At 41.1% G+C, this 19,164-nt stretch overlaps 1 protein-coding gene across 1 annotated transcript; it reads right to left on the bottom strand.

The window, feature by feature from the left end:
• On the bottom strand, window positions 8,809-19,164 carry LOC102174136 (olfactory receptor 2AG1). Its single transcript, XM_005689756.2, has 3 exons — window positions 19,022-19,164; window positions 10,676-10,840; window positions 8,809-10,130 (listed from the first exon to the last, which is right to left on the bottom strand). Exon 3 carries the CDS (start codon window positions 10,105-10,107, stop codon window positions 9,163-9,165), a length of 945 nt encoding a protein of 314 aa, XP_005689813.2. The 5' UTR covers window positions 10,108-10,130; window positions 10,676-10,840; window positions 19,022-19,164; the 3' UTR covers window positions 8,809-9,162.

The raw sequence follows: 19,164 nt of genomic DNA, 5'->3' as shown, positions 1-19,164 counted from the left end.
GACTCCATAGTTTTGTAACATCAGAGGCCCTGTAGGATGGCCAAGCCAATGGTAACTGATTTTTCCTCTTGATCTCTCAATTTGTGACTCTTTATATCTTGCTAAAAAGAACACATCTAGTTGGGAGAATAAGCATCACAGTAATAGCTAAATAGTAAGAGGTCACTCGATAAGAATATTATTCAGTATCTAAACCCTAAATATGTATCTCCCCAGAAAGATCAAATCACCTCTCTCATAACAATAAAGCAATATTCTGACATCCATGCTTCTGATTTTTCTGGTACTTAGGTTTTAAGTATAATTTTTAATCAAAAGATTTACATACCCAGTCTGTTCTGCATAGGCCTATTTTGAAAATATAATACTAAAACAGGTACAGAAATGTGATTTCAATAAAGCACCTCAATATACTTCCCCAAATAACTTATGTTCACTTTGCTTACAGCATTCAAAACTGTAGTCACAGCCTCGTTAGAAGAGATAGAGTATGTCCAACTTAGTTCACTGGACCAGGCTTTCACTCTCTATGAACCTAAGAGGGAAGGGATTATAGACTGTCTGAGACTAGAGATTGTTGAGTTTGAGGTACTGTTACTATTAGAGCTAAAACTTTAGAATCAATGCAAAAAAAAAAAAGGAGGTTGTTTTTTTTTTAAACAGGTTATGATAAAATGTCAGCCTGAGACTACTGAGAAATATGATAAAAAATAAGGACCTACTCAAGAAATTCAGATTGTTTTGGGCAGAAGTGGGTAAAAGATGTTGGAAGCAAAAGAGTTCGTGTTGTATGCTGTAATCAGGCTCAATAATCCTAACTTTTCTCTCTTGCATCTTATCCAGATCCCCATTCTCCCTCCTGCAGGGCCAGAGTATCCACACACCACTGAGGAGCCACAAAGAAGAGGAAGATAAGTTCCTGTTCTGGAAGCTGCTCTTGGGGTGTGGTACCCAATCTCAGGGAGAAAATCAAACAGACAGGGATCTGAGGTTGACAGAAATCAGCCTCATGCATCTTAGGAACTGGGCAGATAAATCCAACTCTGAACATAAGAATCTGTAAGTGAAACATATTTCTCTAAGTCATTTCCCTTTACTGTGTCACAGATTTGACATTTACTGGTTTCTATTAGTCCCTATGGGGTTTACAGGATTTTAATAGTAAAAAGGTGTTAGAGCATGTGATAGACCTATCAGGTGCTTTTTAAAGTTCTTTTGGAGGCATTTATTATAATCTAAGAGTAAATACATTTATCAGAAGCCAGAAAAAGTACATGGGATCTGAAGACAGGTCCTGATGCTTTCACCAGGAAGCAGATACCCTGGCCTGGGATGTAGCATAGAATTTTCCATCAGTCCTCACTGGTTCCTCTACATGTTTAGAAAGCCAAGAATAAAGGGAGTTGGGATGAGGTACAGAGCCCAAGCACCAGAGATCCTAGAAGGCAGAGAAGCTGAAGTTGTTAGGTCTGCACTGGGCTTCGTCTTTTAAGAGGCTATACACATCCCTGAAAGTGAGACAATATTCTTACCTCAGGTGGCTGAGAAACCTAGCCGCTTGACCACACAGACTACCCAGGGGATTGTTTAAGGGTCAAGGAAGATCCAGTAGAAAAGGAGAAGGAAGGGGACTTCCCTGGTGGTCCGGTGGTTAAGACTCTGCACTGCTGCTGCAGGGAGCAAGGGTTCAAACCCTGGTCTGGGAACCAGGATGCCACATGCTGCACAGTGCAGTTGAAAGAGGTGAATAAATAAAATAAAGTAAAATAAGCTTTTTATGAAGAGAAGGAAGATAAGACCTTTCCAGCAGTATTCAATTTGTAAAATTTTTGCTAAGTTGGGTTAGAAGTTTGAGGAGTCTGACCAAGAGAAGTATAGGACTCCTGTTCCTTCAGTTCCTCTGCAGATGTGCTCTGGAAATGTGGCACTTACAGATAGAGAGATAACTGAGTCCTTGGGCTTTGGAAGTTTCTATGGAACAAGAATATTGCTTACCTCTTCTCAAGCCTGTAGAGAATTAGGAGAAACTTCTAATTCAGAAGCTGTGTGCTTCTGTCACACAGCTCCTCAAGTAAGAGGCTCATCTAGCTATGGTGCATTTGTCAAAGTTCATGGGAACTGATGCTGCTCTTGCTGGGGTCTGGGAGAAAAAATGAAAGCAGTGGGTATCTGGAGGAAGTAGATATTAGAAAGGCTGCTCAAAGGAGACCCAGCAATGACTGATCTCACTGTCCCTGGGGCCAACACCGAGCCAGGGCCTGTCCTGGGGGAGGCTGCCCAGTTTCCTCATCCCATAACCCCACCACCTCCATTCTACCCCTGTGTTTAGGGGTACATAGCCTAACCTCTCAGCTGAAATGGTCTCCCCTGGAAAAGCTGGTCGTAGAAACAGGATGGTAATGAATCCCTTTGGGCCTGTTTCCTGATCCTGTATCCCTGCACTCTTCTCTCACTAAATGAGCTTGGAGGCCCTGGGTTTCTATGTCACCTAAGGGAGGCACTGATGGCCTGTTTCCAAATTACTGACAGAACTGAGCAGGAAGCAAAGATCCCTTTCATGGTCAGCCAGCCCTCTACCTCAGATTTAAGGTGGGTTTTAAGGCGTCTGTGAAATGTTGCTTTTTACCTCCATAACCCTGGCCTCTCTTATCATCCTCTTAGACTGGACTATTTCAATCAATCTGACTATGCTCTGTGAAGTTTGTAATTACCAGGTCTTCCCTTCATTGACCTTTGTGTGAAAGTCGCTGGGTCGTGTCCAGCTCTCTGAGACCCAGGCCTGGGGGAATTGCAATCCAAGCCAGAATTCTCCAGGCCAGAATATTAGAGAAGGTAGCTGTTCCCTTCTCCAGGGGATTTCCCAACCTAGGATTCAAACCCAGGCCTCCTGCATTGCAGGCACATTCTTTACCGTCTGAGCCACCTCTGGCCACCTGTTGTAACCTCTACATAAGTATGTGTGTTTGGTGTTATTATTGTCTGCCACAGTAACATCTGAAGAGAAAGTATGAAAATCTGTGAATACTGGGCAGGAACAACAAGAAGAAATAGAGACAGTAATGAAGTTGGAGAATGTTAGTGTTAATGAAAATCTTTTAAATGCTCTCAGAGAAAAATGACAGATTTCCCACTGACAAAGACAGATACAGACAGAAGATAGTGGAGTTTTCCCTGACAGTAATCAGACAAGAAAGAAACACCTTCAAAAGCAATGAGGGAACATAACTGCCCCCACATAGAGTTCTCTCCATGCACAGATAAAGTATCACTAGAGAGTGAAAACAAACTACAAACAGAAGCACAAGACTTTACCACCAAAGATGCCCCAATAAAATAATTTTATAATGTTTATAATACAGGAAGCAATAGTGAACACAGAAATTGACTCATATGTGTTGCTAATTTTAACTGACCAATAATAAATATATTTGTATTTCAAAACAGTACAATTGAAATTCTTGACAAAAATCAAAAGATGGCAGGGGAATTTCTCTATTAGTACTTAAAGAAGGCTGTCGAAGTAGAATATTAAAAACTTCATATATATTTATCTCCAATTATTATTTCCCACAATTTTTTTCATTTTTATTAAGGTACAATTTTCATACAAGAAAGTTCACCATTTTTAGTACATATTTTGCAGGTTTTGACAAATATATATAGTATCTGCTGCTGCTGCTGCTAAGTCGCTTCAGTAATGTCAGACTCTGTGCGACTCCATAGACGGCAGCCCACCAGGCTCCCCCGTCCCTGGGATTCTCCTGGCAAACTGGAGTTGGTTGCTATTTCCTTCTCCAATGCATGAAAGTGAAAAGTGAAAGGGAAGTCGCTCAGTCGTGTCCGACTCTTCGCGACCCCATGGACTGCAGCCCACCAGGCTCTCCCATTCAGGGGATTTTCCAGGCAAAAGTACTAGAGTGGGGTGCCATTGCTTTCTCCGATATAGTTTATATAACCACCACCAAATCAAGATAGAGAAGTTGTATTGACTCCCCAAATTCTCTGTTGCCCTTTGGTATTGATATCTCAACCACACCCAAACTCTTGCCAACTCTCTGATCTGTTTACTGTTGCTCCTATTATCATGTTTTCCTGCATGTTATATGAATGGTTTCAGATATTTTGAATCTAGCTCCTTTCACTTAACATAATATGTTTGAGATTCATCCAAATTCTGCTATTAGTAGTCTGTTACCATTTTTTGCACAGTGTTCAGTTGTGTGGGTGTACATAATTTGTTTATCCATTCACCAGTTAAAGGACATTCGTGTTGTTTCCAGTTTCTGTTGTTTGTGGAAAAAGTCATTCTAAATATTCACATATAGGTTTTTGAGTAAACATAAGTTGCTATTCACTTGGGTTAGTACCTTGTAGCGAGCTTGCTCAGTTATGTATGATAAGTGCATTAAGTTGATAAGGAACTGTTTTCCATTATGACTAATCCATTTTCATTCCCAATTTTATTCTCATTTTTCATTCTGTTAAGTGATAAAATATAGAGTCTTTAAATTCTGGCTAAAAGTGGAGAAAGTGCTTACTTTAGCAGCACATATATTGAAATTGGAACAATACAGAAAAGATTAGTGTGGCCCCTGTGTAAGGATGGCAAAAGATTCATGAAGTGTTCAAAATTTTTGTTCATTGCAATACTATTCACAACTGCCAGGACATGGAAGCAACCTACATGTCCATTGACAGATGAATGGATAAAGAAGGGGTAGTACGTATATACTAATACAATGAAATATTAGCCATACACAGGAATTTGAGTCAGTTCTAGTGAGACAGATGAACCTAGAGCCTGTTATACAGAGTGAAGAGAGTCAGAAAGAGAAAACCAAATGTTGTATATGAACACATATATATGGTATCTAGAAAAATGGTACTGATGAACCTATTCATATTTGTAGGGCAGTAATAGAGATATAGACATAGAGCACAGTGGGGGAAGGAGAGGGTAGGACGAGTTGAGAGAGTAGTATTGAAACATACATAACCCCAGGTAAAATAGACAGCCAGTGGGAATTTGCTGTATGAGACAGGGAGTTCAGTCCAGTGTTCTGTGACAACATGGAGGGATGGGATGGGGTGGCAGGTGGCAAGGGGAAGGCTGCAATCTATGGCTGACTCATGCTGATATATGGCAGAAATCAACACAACATTGTAAAGCAATCATCCTGGTATTAGCATTTAAAGAAAACAGTTTGGGGGTAATGAGCAGGGTCATTTAAGCAAGTAAACAGGGATGTGCAATTCAAGACAGAAAGTCATTTGGGGACACACACACATACACACACATACAGAGTTGGGAACTGAAAATTAATGAGTTAAATCTTGACTATTTAGCAATTCTGGAAATATTCTTGCTGCTGCTGCTAAGTTGCTTCAGTCGTGTCCGACTCTGCAACCCCATAGACAGCAGCCCATCTGGCTCCCCCGTCCCTGGGATCCTCCAGGCAAGAAAGGAAGTGGGTTGCCATTTCCTTCTCCAATGCATGAAAGTGAAAAGTGAAAGTGAAGTTGCTCAGTTGTGTCCAACTCCTAGACATCCCATGGACTGCAGCCCACCAGGCTCCTCTTTGTTTAAAGTCTTTCTGAGATACGTAGATTATAAAGATTTATTATATCTTCTATGGAATGTAGCTGTTAATCTCTATGCCCTTTTAGGCTCATTGGTAATTGTTAGTTTGGTATTAAAATTCACATTTTATAAAATATATAAACTCATTTCTTTGTCAGACAGATGAGTCATACACCTCTGTCACTGTTTGACAAGCACTACTCTAGTGCTGAGGGATTGAGTGAGGGCAGCCTGATTATGGTGGCATGAATCATGAATGGTAGAAAAGGATCAGAAGCTATAGGTACAGTTAAGTCTTTCAAGACTATTTGCTCTGAGAAATGCTGTGAGAAATGGAAGGGGGAGCTTCTTTAAGATGGGAGATACGGGAGCATGTGTCTAACCTGCAGTAAATGTTCTTGTAAGGAGAGAGATGATACAGAGGGAAGCAGGAAATTACAAGACCAATATCTTTGAAAAGTGAGAGAGCCTGGCTGAAGAGTACTAATGGAGGATCTGGCCGCTGATGGTCTCTTTTTTATTTGACAATGGGATATTAGTCATAAAAACAGCAATTCTGTCAATGTATGGCAAAACCAATACAGTATTGTAAAGTAAAATAAAAAAAATTTTTAAAAAGAAAAAAACCCCCAGCAATTCTACCACTTATATAACAACGTTGATGGACCTAGAGAATATGATGGACTCTTTTGAAAGAAAAAACACTATGTGCAGATGGGCTGGTAAATGTGGTATTGGAAGATGAGAGAGTCCTATATGACACCTTCTCTTTTCTCAGTGATGCAAAGTCATAAGCTAAGAGTCAGGGCATTTTTTAAAAGAATAACAGGTTTATTAGGGTATGGCAATAGGATACTATGTCCCTGGAATTTAAGACTGAGTATTGCAAAAAGACATTATTTCCAAATCAGTGTATGAGTTACATACAATTGCAATTAATATACTAATAGGATTTTTTAGACATTTAGCAGATGACTCAAAAATTCATCAGGAGGAATAAACAGATGATAAAACTTTAAGACATATGAGGAAATATGGGAAAGGATACCCCTTACAAAACACAGAAACTAGAGAATATACCCAGAAATACTCCCTACTGCTCTACTTCTAAGAAGACAGTTTATAGTCAAGGGATTGTAAATAATAATGAGAAGATACATGATAGAGAGAGTTACTAAGGAAGCTAAAAGTCAAATCAGCTATTTAGGAACATATTAACTTAAAGTTTCACCATCCATAATGTACCACAAAAATTAATTGCAGAGAAATTAAAGCTAAAGTCCCTTGTGAGATTATTAAAGAGATCTAAGAGAAATATGCAATTTGTCTGAACAAAAAATGGGAATTGTAATGGCGTAATTGCCTTAAAAATACAAAGTAAAATGTGAATATATGAAATGACATAAATATTGTAGCACTTCTCTATCCAACATATTCCACTAAATATCTAGGTAATAAACTAAAAATAAATGTTGGAACATGAATAACTGTCAAATTGTTGGGGAGCTTTGTCTATAAAGAGCTAAAATAAAGAGTTAAAATAAAACCAAGGAAGTAATATAAATGAAAACATTTGTTACATTTTCATTGATATGTTTAATAAATTAGCAAAGAGTTCATATGATGAGACAGCCCTAGAAAGAGTACAGTGAGGCAGGCACTCCCACATAATGCTAGCCAGTATGCAAACAGTTTCTAACTTTCTCATAAGCAGTCAGCTCTGGCTCTTTGTAACAAGAATTAAAATTTTTTTTTTGCCTATATCCAGTAATTTCCCTTCTAGAAATTTGATCTACCATAAAATCATACATTCATTGTAAGAAAATTTGGGGGAACAAAATTTAGTGTAAGCAAATCCCTAAATACATTATATAGAATTCAAATGATGATACTACATAGTCTTTTATATTGATCATTTATCAAGACTATTTACTAGTTATTTATATAACAGCTGGCATATATTAAGCACTATTTGCCAGGCTCTGGTCTAAGTGTGTAATTATCTTATTCAAGTCCCTGCAAAACATCATGAGGTTATCATAAATCTTATTACTATCATCACTTTTCAGATGAGCAAACTGAGACACAAATGGTTCAATTTAATGTTCACAGATGATAAAGTGACAGCAGATATTACACTCGGCACTCTGACCCCCTCCCTCCCTCCTCTTCTCTCCACCCCTACACTATAGTGTTCCCACTTCACAAGGAAGAAGCTTCACCAAATTTTAAATGACAATAAAGCAAGACCTTAACCAACATGTACAGAACTATTCAGTAAATTGCATGTATGAATAACCCAAAAAAGTGAATGCCAAACCTGAGAGTCCCTTGGACTTCAAGGGATCCAACCAGTCCATCCTAAAGGAAATCAGTCCTGAATATTCACTGGAAGGACTGATGCTGAAGCTGAAGCTCCAATACCTTAGCCACCTGATGAACTGACTCATTTGAAAAGACCCATGATGCTGGGAAACATTGACAGCAGGAGGAGAAGGGGATAACAGAGGATGAGATGGTTGGATGACATCACTGACTTAATGGACATGAGTTTGAGTAAACTCCAGGAGTTGGTGATGGACAGGGAGGCCTGGTGTGGTGTAGTTCATGGGGTTGCAAAGAGTCAGACATGACTGAGTGACTGAATTGAACTGAAACTTTATAGGTGATTTTTGCTTCTTTCTAAATTTTCTGTTTTTATAATGAACTTGGATTATAGTTTCATGGATTAGCTTTTGCCTTTGCATTATGGTTGATCTTAATAGATTAAGTAATTTAAGATAGTTCTGTAAAAAAATATATTTCTGAATCTTTACAAAACCTTATCCACACAAATAATGCAATGATGTGAACAGGAGTACTTTGTCACCTCTTAACTGAATAGACTGAAGTTACCAGGTTTGTCCAAAATATTCCCACACTGATAAATCAAATCACAGAAATATGGCATATTTAAGGTAGCTAGAAAATTATATATATATATATGTATATATATATATATAGAGAGAGAATTTATATATATATATACATATATATATATCTCCCTACTTTCATGTGGACACAGAGATATACATATACTCACGTCACAATTGTCTTGATGTTTTGAAAATTTTCTGTATCTATAATAAACTACATATTTAAAAAATTCAAGCAATATAACAATAGATGTATCTATAGCTGTATTTCTAACCCTAATTTCAAATTGAGGAATTCTACATTCAGTTTTATTGGTTTCTATCTTTTAATTTTAAATTAAGTCACTATTAAATTTTCCCATTTGGATTTTTCCATTATCTCAACAAAAACTGTCCCTTGAAACTGAAGTAGATGCATAGACACAAATGGATTCTTCTTTCTGAATAATTATTTGAACAACAGCCACATAACAGACAAGAAGTCCAGTATATCTTCTGAGGATTCGTATTCCTGCAACAGTCTAAGAATCTTGTTCAAACAAGAGAAGTCTTCCTCTGATTTTAAGAGGCTATTGGAGTTTGTTCAGACTAAATCTACTGTATTGATCACTGATACACGATATTGACTGAAACTTAGTCCCCTACCATGTCTATTTTGTAACTGTGTCAGGAGTGTGTCCGCAGCATGTATTTTCGTAGGACCCTTCTCAAGGCCCCCATAACCTCTTTATTCCTCAGGCTGTAGATGAGGGGGTTCAGGGCTGGGGTGACAATCGTGTAGAAGACAGAGATGATGTTGTCCTGCTTGGGGCTGTGGAGGGAACTGGGCAGAACATACATGAATGTGGCCGCTCCATAGAACATCCCGACCACAGTCAGGTGGGAAGAGCAGGTGACCAGAGCTTTCTGCCTCCCTTCATTTGAGGGCATGTGGAGCACAGTAAGCAGGATTAGTGTGTAGGAGGCAAGGATAGCAACAAGAGGAGGAATCAAGAAGGTTACACCCATCACATACACCATGAGTTCATATCTGGAAGTATCTGCACAGGCCAACTTCAACAGAGGTGGAATCTCACAGAGCAGGTGGCTGATCTCACGGGCTTTGCAAAAGGGATAGTGCATGGTATACACAGTATATACAATGGCACTAAGGGATGCCAAAATCCAGGGTGTGGCCACCAGGAGCCAGCAGACCCTCGGCCTCATGAGGACCATGTAGTTCAGAGGATGACAAATGGCCACATACCTGTCATAGGCCATGAAGGCCAGTAGGAGGTCCTCTGCACCACCAAGGGTCAGTACTAGGAACACCTGAAGGGCACAGCCCCCAAAGGAGATGGTGTTTTCACTGAGCAGAAAATCCACAATGGCCTTGGGAGTGACAACAGACGTGAAGAGGAGGTCCATGAGAGAGAGCTGCCTGAGCAGGAGGTACATGGGCACGTGGAGCCGGGCATCCATTGTGATGACCAGAAGAAGCAGACTATTGCTGGTGAGGGCCAGCATGTACAGGACTGAGATTGTGACACAGATCAGCTCAGGAGACCCACTGTCATTCAGAATCCCCATCAATATGAAGCCACTTCCCAGGGTGGAGTTCCAAAGCTCCATTCTTATTTTGTTTCTTTAGTTGCCTGGAAACAAATGGATCCTTGGTGAATTTTTGTTATGATGGTCTCATAGTTTTATACCATCAGAGTTCCCATAGGATGGCCAACATGAATCCAGTGAGATGATGCCTTTCCCACTGGTAGCTGATTTTTTCTCTTAATCTCTGTTTCTGACTTTTTTAATTGTATCTTGATAAACAAAGAACCCATCTAATTGGAGAACAAACATTAGTATAAGAACCTATCTAATTGGAAAATAAACATCACTAAAGAGCTAAACATTAAGAGATTACTACATGAGGATTATTCAGGACATCAAACGTGAACGTGTATCTCCTTAGAAAGTCAAATCATCTCTTTCACAACAATAAAGAGATATTCTACTATACATGCTCCTGATTTTTTCTGGTACCTATGTTTTAAGAAGAATGTTTAATCAATAATTTACATACCCTGTCAGTGATCTGCATAAGTCTTTTTTGATTGATTTTCTGAAACAGGCACAGAAATGTGATTTTAATAACACACCTCAATATACTTCTCCATATAACTTGTGTTATTAATCCTACCTTCTCACTTTTGCTTATACTCAGATCCCCATTCTCCCTTTGACAGGGCTAGGGTATCCACACTGGATTGAATGGCCACATAGAATGAGAGGAAGAGCTCTTGATCTGGAAATGGCTCTTGGAGTGTTGTACCCAATTTCAGGGAGAAAATAGAGAGACAGCCGCCTGAGAATGACAGAAATCTGTGTCACTCAGCATGGGAATTGGGTAGATAAATCCAGTTTTGAACACAGTGAAGCATATTTCTAAAAATCACTTTCCTCTATTGTGTCTTATATTTTGACATTTCACTAATTTCTATCAACCTCTACAAGGTCCACAGAATTTTGATGATAAAAGGTATTACAGCATATCACAGATCTTTCATCTACTCTTAAATATTCCTTTGGAGGCATTTATTGTAATGTAGGTGCCAACACTTTTATCAAAGGTCAGCAAAGTATATGGAGTTTAAAAACAGGTCCTAAAGCTTCCACCAGGAAGCAGATACCCTGGTCTTGGATATAACTTAGAATCTTACAGCAGACAGTCAGATTCACTGATTCCTCCTCATGTTTAGAAAACCAAGAATATAGGAGTTTGGGATGGGGTACAGACCAAAGCACCATAGAGCGTGGAAGTCAGAGTAGCTGAAGTTCATATGTATGCACTGGGCTCCATTTCTCAACTCAGCATTCCTGGAAGCTGCACACTTTCCTGAGAGTGAGACAATACACTTGCTGTGGGAAGCCAGCTTCCTGACCACACGGTCTATCCTGGAGATAGTCTGAGTCAAGGAAGTTCCAGAAGAAATGGGGAAATGCACTTTCTAGCAATATTCAGTTAGTTTTTTGCTAAGTTGAGTTAGAAGTCTGAGGTATCTGACCAAGGAAGGTGTCAGGCTTATTCTGTTCCTTCAGTTCTTCCGGAGGTCTTCTCTGGAAATGCAGTAAATGCAGAAAGAACATCAGTACAGTCCTTGGATAGTTTCTATGAAACAAGAAGATAGCTTTCCTGGTTCTCACGCCCGTGGAGAATTATAAGAAGCTGCTTCTGTCACGCAGTTCCCCAAGTAGAGGCCCGTCTAGCTCTGGACCATTTGTCTGACTGGGTTGATGGGTACCAACGCTCAGACTTTCATTTACTCTTGCTGGGGAATGGGAGAAAGATGAAAGCAGTGGGAATCTGGAGGAGGTAGATATTAGAACGGCTGCTCAAGGAAGACACTGCAATGACTGACCTCACTGTCTCTGGAGCCAACACTAAGCTAAGGCCTCTCTTGGGGGAGGCTGCTTGGTTTCCTCACCCGTGACCCCACTTCTCTACTCTCTTCTACCCCTGTGTTCAGAAGGACTTACTTAGCCTCTCAGCTGAAATGGCCTCCCCTGGAAATGTTGGTCCAGGACACGGAGTGGGAATCAATTCCTTTGGGCCTGTTTCCTGGTCCTGTATCCCTGCACGCTTCTCTCATTAAATGAGCCTGGAGGCCCTGGGATTCTCTGTCACCTAAGGGAGGCACTGATGGCGCATTTCCAAATTACTGACTGAACTGAGCAGGAAGCAAAGGTCACTTTCATGATCATCAGTCCTCTGCCACAAATTCAAGGTGGGTTTTGGGGTACCTGTAGCATTTTGCTTCCCATCTCCACTCTCCTGGCCTCCTGACAAAAGATGAACCTCCAAAACAGACAATCAGTTCAGGCAGCTCAATATCAGAAAAACAAACAACCCACTCAAAAAGTGGGCAGATGACCTAAACAGACATTTCTCCAAAGAAGACTCACAGATGGCTAATAAATACATGGGGAAAAAAAATGCTCAACATCACTAGAGAAATGCAAACCAAAACTACAATGAGGTTATCAACTCACACCAGTCAGAATGGTAATCATGAAAAAAATCTACAAACAATAAATGCTAGAGAGGATGTGGAGAAAGAGTAACCCTCTTGCACTGTTGGTGGGAATATAAATTGATACAGGTGAAGGAGGAAACAGACAGAGCTGGACTCCATCTTAGGCCAGGCTGTGAACATTAGGCTACATGCATGGTCACCCTCCCAATGGATCTGAACTTTGTGCCCGGTGTCTACAGAAACGGCATACCAATGGAAAACCAGACCCCCAGATAAAAGAGCCTCAGGACTTGTACTTGGACTCTCCATTGCCTAAAAGAATATGCTAATTATCTCTGTAACAGAACAAAATGGTAAATTCCATTATGTTTATCGGGATATGACCACAGGCCTATTGATAAATATCCGCTGTTTATCTAGTCTTGTGACACATGAATCATGGGTTAACGTTGATTGTATCTCTCTTTTACTTTGTCCAGACTAGTTTCAAGGAATTTGGGGAGGTAGGTTTGAGTATGTACACTTAGGGTATATAAGGTTTTCACAAAAACTGGTCAGAGTCCTTGGCTAAGAGGAGACTCTGCCTTGGGCCCGCCGGTGTAATAAACTGCACTCCACTATCTGCATTGTCCTTCTGAATGAGTTTATTTCCCGGAACATGTGACTACAACACATCCTTGTCCATCACCGACTCCCCCGGAGTTTACTCAAGTCCGTTGAGTCAATGATGCCATCCAACCACCTCATCCTATCTGTGTCGTCCCCTTCTCCCCCCACCTTAAATCTTTCCCAGCATCAGGGTCTTTTCAATGAGTCAATTCTTTGCATCAGGTGGCCAAAGTATTGGAGTTTCAGCTTCAGCATCAGTCCTTCTAATGAATATTCAGGACTGATTTCTTTAGGATGGACTAATTGGATCTCCTTGCTTTCCAAGGGACTCAAGAGTCTTCTCCAACACCACAGTTCAAAAGCATCAATTCTTCAGTTCTCAGCTTTCTTTATAATCCAATTCTCACATCCATACATGACTACTGGAAAAACCATAGATTTGACTAGACAGATGTTTCCTGGCAAAGTAATGACTCTGCTTTTTAATATGCTGTCTAGGTTGGTCATAACTTTCTTCCAAGGAGTAAGCATCTTTTAATTTTATGGCTGCAGTCACCAGCTGCAGTGATTTTGGAGCACAAGAAATAAAGTCTCTCACTGTTTCCACAGTTTCCCCATCTATTTGCCATGAAGTGATGGGACCAGATGCCACAGTCTTAGTTTTCTGAATGCTAAGTTTTAAGCAAACTTCTCCACTCTCCTCTTCCACTTTCATCAAGAGGCTCTTTAGTTCCTCTTCGCTTTCTGCCATAAGGGTGATGTCATCTGCATATCCGAGGTTATTGATATTTCTCCCGGCAATCTTGATTCCAGCTTGTGCTTCCTCCAGCCCAGCCTTTCTAATGATGTACTCTGCATAGTAGTTAAATAAGTAGGGTGACAATATACAGCCTTGACTTACTCCTTACCTAATTTGGAACCAATCTGTTGTTCCATGTCCAGTTCTAACTGTTGCTTCCTGACCTGCATACAGATTTTGCAGGAGGCAGGTCAGGTGGTCTGGTATTCCCATCTCTTTTAGAATTTTCCACAGTTTTTTGTGATCCACACAGTCAAAGGCTTTTGCACAGTCAATATAGCAGAAGTAGATATTTTTCTAGAACTCCCTTGCTTTTTCGATGATCCAGCGGATGTTGGCAATTTGATCTCTGGTTCCTGTGCCTTTTCTAAAACCAGATTGAACATCTGGAAATTCAGAGTTCATTTACTGTTGAAGCCTGGCTTGGAGAGTTTTGAGCATTACTTTGCTAGCTTGTGAGATGAGTGCAATTGTGCAGTAGTTTGAGCATTCTTTGGCATTGCCTTTGAAAACTGACCTTTTCCAGTCTTATGGCCACTGCTGAGTATTCCACATTTGCTGGTATATTGAGTGCAGCATTTTCACAGCATCATCTTTTAGGATTTGAAACAGATCAACTGGAATTCCATCACCTCCTCTAGCTTTGTTCGCAGTGATGCTTCCTAAGGCCCACTTGACTTAGTGTTCCAGGATGTCTGGCTCTAGGTGAGTGATCACACCATTGTGCTTATCTTGGTCGTGAAGAACTTTTATATATATTTCTTCTGTGTATTCTTGCCACCTGTTCTTAATATCTTCTGCTTCTGTTAGGTCTATACTGTTTCTGTCCTCCATTGCGCCCATGTTTGCATGAAATGTTCTCTTGGTCTTGTTGTATTTATGCGTTCTGGGAAACAAACTCGCTTAGAAGGACAATGCAGATAGCAGAGTGCAGTTTATTATACTGGCAGGCCTAAGGCAGTCTCCTCTTAGCTAAGGACCGTGACCAGTTTTTGTGAAAACCTTATGTACCCTAAGTGTATGTGCTCAAACTCACCTCCCCACATTCTCTGAAACTAGTCTGAACAAAAGAAAAGAAAGATACAATCAAAGTTAACCTGTGATTCGTATACCTTAAGCCAGGAAGTTAACAGTGGGCAATTATCAATAGGCCTGTGGTCATACCCCAATAAGCATAATGGAATTTATGATTCTATTCAGTTACACAGATAATTAGGGTATTTTTTTAGGCGACAGAGAGTCTAAGTACCAGCCCTGGGGCTCTTCCATCTGGGGCTCTGATTTTCCAGTGTGTGCCATTTCCATAGATACAGGGCATATAGCTCAAATTCCACAGTCCGGCTCAAGATGGAGGCCTGCTTTAAAGATGGAACTTGTTCTGCCTGTTTCCTCCTTCAGTATCTCTGATTTCCTTGAAGAGATCTCTAGTCTTTCCCATTCTATTGTTTCGCTCTATTTCTTTGCATTTATCACTGAGGAAGACTTTCGTATCTCTCCTTGCTATTCTTTGGAACTCTGCCTTCAAATGGGTATATCTTTCCTTTTCTCCTTTGCCTTTCTCTTTTCTTCTTTTCACAGCTATTTGTAAAGTCCTCCACAGAAAACCATTTTGCCTTTTTGCACTTCTTTTTTTGGGGGATGATCTTGATCCCTGCCTCCTGTGCAATGTTATGAGCCTCCATCCATAGTTCTTCAGACACTGTCTATCAGATCTAATCCCTTGAATCTATTTGCCACTTCCATTGTATAATCATAAGGGATTTGATTTAGGTCATACCTGAATGGTCTAGCGGTTTTCCCTACTTTCTTCAATTTAAGTCTGAATATGGCAATAAGGAGTTCATGATCGGAGCCACCATCAGCTCCTGGTCTTGCTTTTGCTGACTGGATAGAGCTTCTTCATCTTTGGCTGCAAAGAATATAATCAGTCTGATTTTGTTGTTGACCATCTGGTGATGTCCACATGTAGAGACTTCTCTTGTGTTGTTGGGAGACAGTGCTTGCTATGACCCATGCGTCCTCCTGGCAAAACTCTATTAGCCTTTGCCCTGCTTCATTCTGTACTCCAAGGCCAAATTTGCCTCTTACTCCAGTTATTTCTTACCTTCCTACTTTTGCATTCCAGTCCACTATAATGAAAAGGACATCTTTTTGGGTTGTTAGTTCTAGAAGGTCTTGTAGGTCTTCATAGAATCGTTCAACTTCAGCTTCTTCAGCATTACTGGTTGGGGCATAGACTTGGATTACTGTGATATTGATTGGTTTGCCTTGGAAACAAACAGAGATCATTCTGTCGTTTTTGAGATTGCATCCAAGTACTGCTTTTTGGACTGTCTTGTTGACCATGATGGCTACTCCATTTCTTCTAAGGGATTCTTGCCCACAGTAGTAGATATCATAGTCATTTGAGTTAAATTCACCCAGTCCAGTCCATTTTAGTTCTCTGATTCCTAGAATGTTGACGTTCACTCTTGCCATCTCCTGTTTGACCACTTTCAATTTGCCTTGATTCATGGACCTAACATTCCAGGTTCCTTGCAATATTGCTCTTTACAGCATTGGACCTTGCTTCTACCACCAGTCACATCCACAAGTGGGTATTGTTTTTGCTTTGGCTCCATCCCTTCATTCTTTCTGGAGTTATTTCTCCACTGATCTCCAGTAGCATGTTGTGCACCTACTGACCTGGGGTGTTCCTCTTTCAGTATCCTATCATTTTGCCTGTTCATACTGTTCATGGGGTTCTCAAGGCAAGAATACTGAAGTGGTTTGCCATTCCCTTCTCCAGTGGACCACATTCTGTCAGACCTCTCCACGATGACCCGCCCATCTTGGGTTGCCCCACAGGGTATGGCTTAGTTTCATTTAGTTAGACAAGGCTGTGGTCCCTGTGATTAGACTGACTAGTTTTCTGTGCTTATGGTTTCAGTGTGTCTGCCCTCTGATGCCCTCTCACAACACCTACCATCTTACTTGGGTTTCTCTTACCTTCGACGTGTGGTATCTCTTCACGGCTGCTCCAGCAAAGTGCAGCCGCTGCTCCTTACCTTGGACAAGGGGTATCTCCTCACTGCCACCCCTCCTGACCTTAAATGTGTAGTAGCTCCTCCACTGTTCTGAGGGGAAAACTGGGTCTTATTCTGATGGGCAGGGCCAGGTTCAGTAATCTTTAATCCAATTTTCTATTGATGGGTGAGGTTGTTTTCCCTCCCAGTTATTTACCTGGGGCCAAACTGTGGTGGAGGCAGTGAAGATAATGGTGACCTCCTTCAAAAGGTCCCATCACGCCCTGCTACACTCAGTGCCCCCAACCCTGCACCAGGCCACTGCTGACCCATGCCTCCACTAGAGACTCCTGGGCACTCATGGGCAAGTCTGGGTCAGTCTCTTGTGTGGTCACTGCTCCTTTCTCCTGGGTCCTGGTGCCCACAAAGTTCTGTTTGTTCCCTCCAAAAGTCTGCTTCCCCAGTCCTGTGTAAGTTCTGGTGCCTCTATGCTGGTTTTAATGGTGACCTCCTCCAAGAGTGCTTATGTCATATCCAGGTCTGTGGCACCCAGAGCCCCTGCCCCTGTGGCAGGCCACAACTGACCCGTACCTCCACAGGAGGCATTCCAACACAGTTCTGGCTCAGTCTCTTGGGTATCTCTGGGTTCTGGTGTGTACAAGGTTTGTTTGAGCCCTCTGAGCATCTCTGGCAGGTATGGGGTTTGATTCTAAATGTGTTTTTGCCCCTCTTACCATCGTGCTGGGGCTTCTCCTTTGCCTTTGGATGTGGGGTATCTTTTTCAGCCGCATCTCCAGCATTGTGCTGTATAATCACTTCCACTGTATCATAAGGGCTTCCCTGATAGTTCAGTTGGTAAAGAATCTGCCTGCAACTCAGGAACCTCAGTTCAATTGCTGGGTCGAGGAGATCCATTGGAGAAGGGATAGGCAACCCACTCCAAAATTCTTGGGCTTCCCTTGTGGCTCAGCTGGTGAAGAATTTCCCTGAAATGCGGGAGACCTGGGTTCAATCCCTGGGTTGGGAAGATTCCCTGGAGAAGGGAAAGGCTACCCACTCCAGTATTCTGGCCTGGAGAATTCTATCGATTGTATAGTCCATGGGGTCACAAAGAGTTGGACACAACCAGTCCCATCACTTCATGACAAACAGATGGGAAAACAATGGAAACAGTGACAGACTTTATTTTGGGGGGCTCCAAAATCACTGCAGGTGGTGACTGCAGACATGAAATTAAAAGACGCTTACTCCTTGGAAGAAAAGTTATAACCAACATAGACAGCATATTAGAAAGCAGAGACATTACTTTGCCAACAAAACTCCATCTAGTCAAAGCTATGGTTTTACCAGTAATCATGTATGGATGTGAGAGTTGGACTATAAAGAAAGCTGAGAACTGAAGAATTGATGCTTTTGAACTGTGGTGTTGGAGAAGACTCTCGAGAGCCCCTTGGAAAGCAAGGAGATCCAATCAGTCCATCCTAAAGAAATCAGTCCTGAATATTCATTGGAAGGACTGATGCTGAAGCTGAAACTCCAATACTTTGGCCACCTGATGCAAAGAACTGACTCATTGGAAAAGATCCTGATTCTGGGAAAGATTTAAGGTGGGAGGAGAAGGGGACGACAGAAGATGAGATGGTTGGATGACATCACCAACTCAATGGATGCGAGTTTGAGCAAGCTCCAGGAGTTGGTGATGGACAGGGAGGCCTGGTGTGCTGCAGTCCATGGGGTGGCAAAGAGTCAGACACGACTGAGCGACTGAACTGAACTGACTGAACATTAAATCCCTTTTCAAAGCAGATAGGATATAAATAAAAAATTTTAAATTCACAGAAAGAAATCAAGATGATGGGACTTTTTTCTATTGGTACTTAAAGAAGGCTGTACAAGCAGAATATTAAAAATTTTATTCAATTATTTCCTACTTTTAAAATTTTTATTAAGGCACAAATTTTCACCCAATAAAATCTGCCTCTTTTCATCTACAGTTCTGCAATTTTTGACAAATGTATATAATAGCATATGTTAAAATGGAAAGTGAAAGTGTTAGTCTCTCAGTCTTGCCCAACTCTTAAAGACCCTTTGGACTGTACCTCACCAGGCTCCTCTGTGCATGGGATTCTCCAGCCAAGAATACTCGAGTGGGTTGGCATGCGCTTCTGCAGGGGTCGTCCTGACACAGGAGTCAATCCCACATCTCTTGAGTCTTCTGCAGGGCAGGTGGTTTCTTTACCTG

This window comes from Capra hircus, chromosome 15 (genome assembly GCF_001704415.2).
Source record: "Capra hircus breed San Clemente chromosome 15, ASM170441v1, whole genome shotgun sequence".
In the NCBI taxonomy this organism is placed as follows: domain Eukaryota; kingdom Metazoa; phylum Chordata; class Mammalia; order Artiodactyla; family Bovidae; genus Capra; species Capra hircus.
This window is presented reverse-complemented; position numbering and strand designations above follow the sequence as displayed.

Bases quoted from the DNA above. Each gene is read 5' to 3' on its own strand.
- LOC102174136 (XM_005689756.2), bottom strand. From the start codon at position 10,107: ATGGAGCTTTGGAACTCCACCCTGGGAAGTGGCTTCATATTGATGGGG.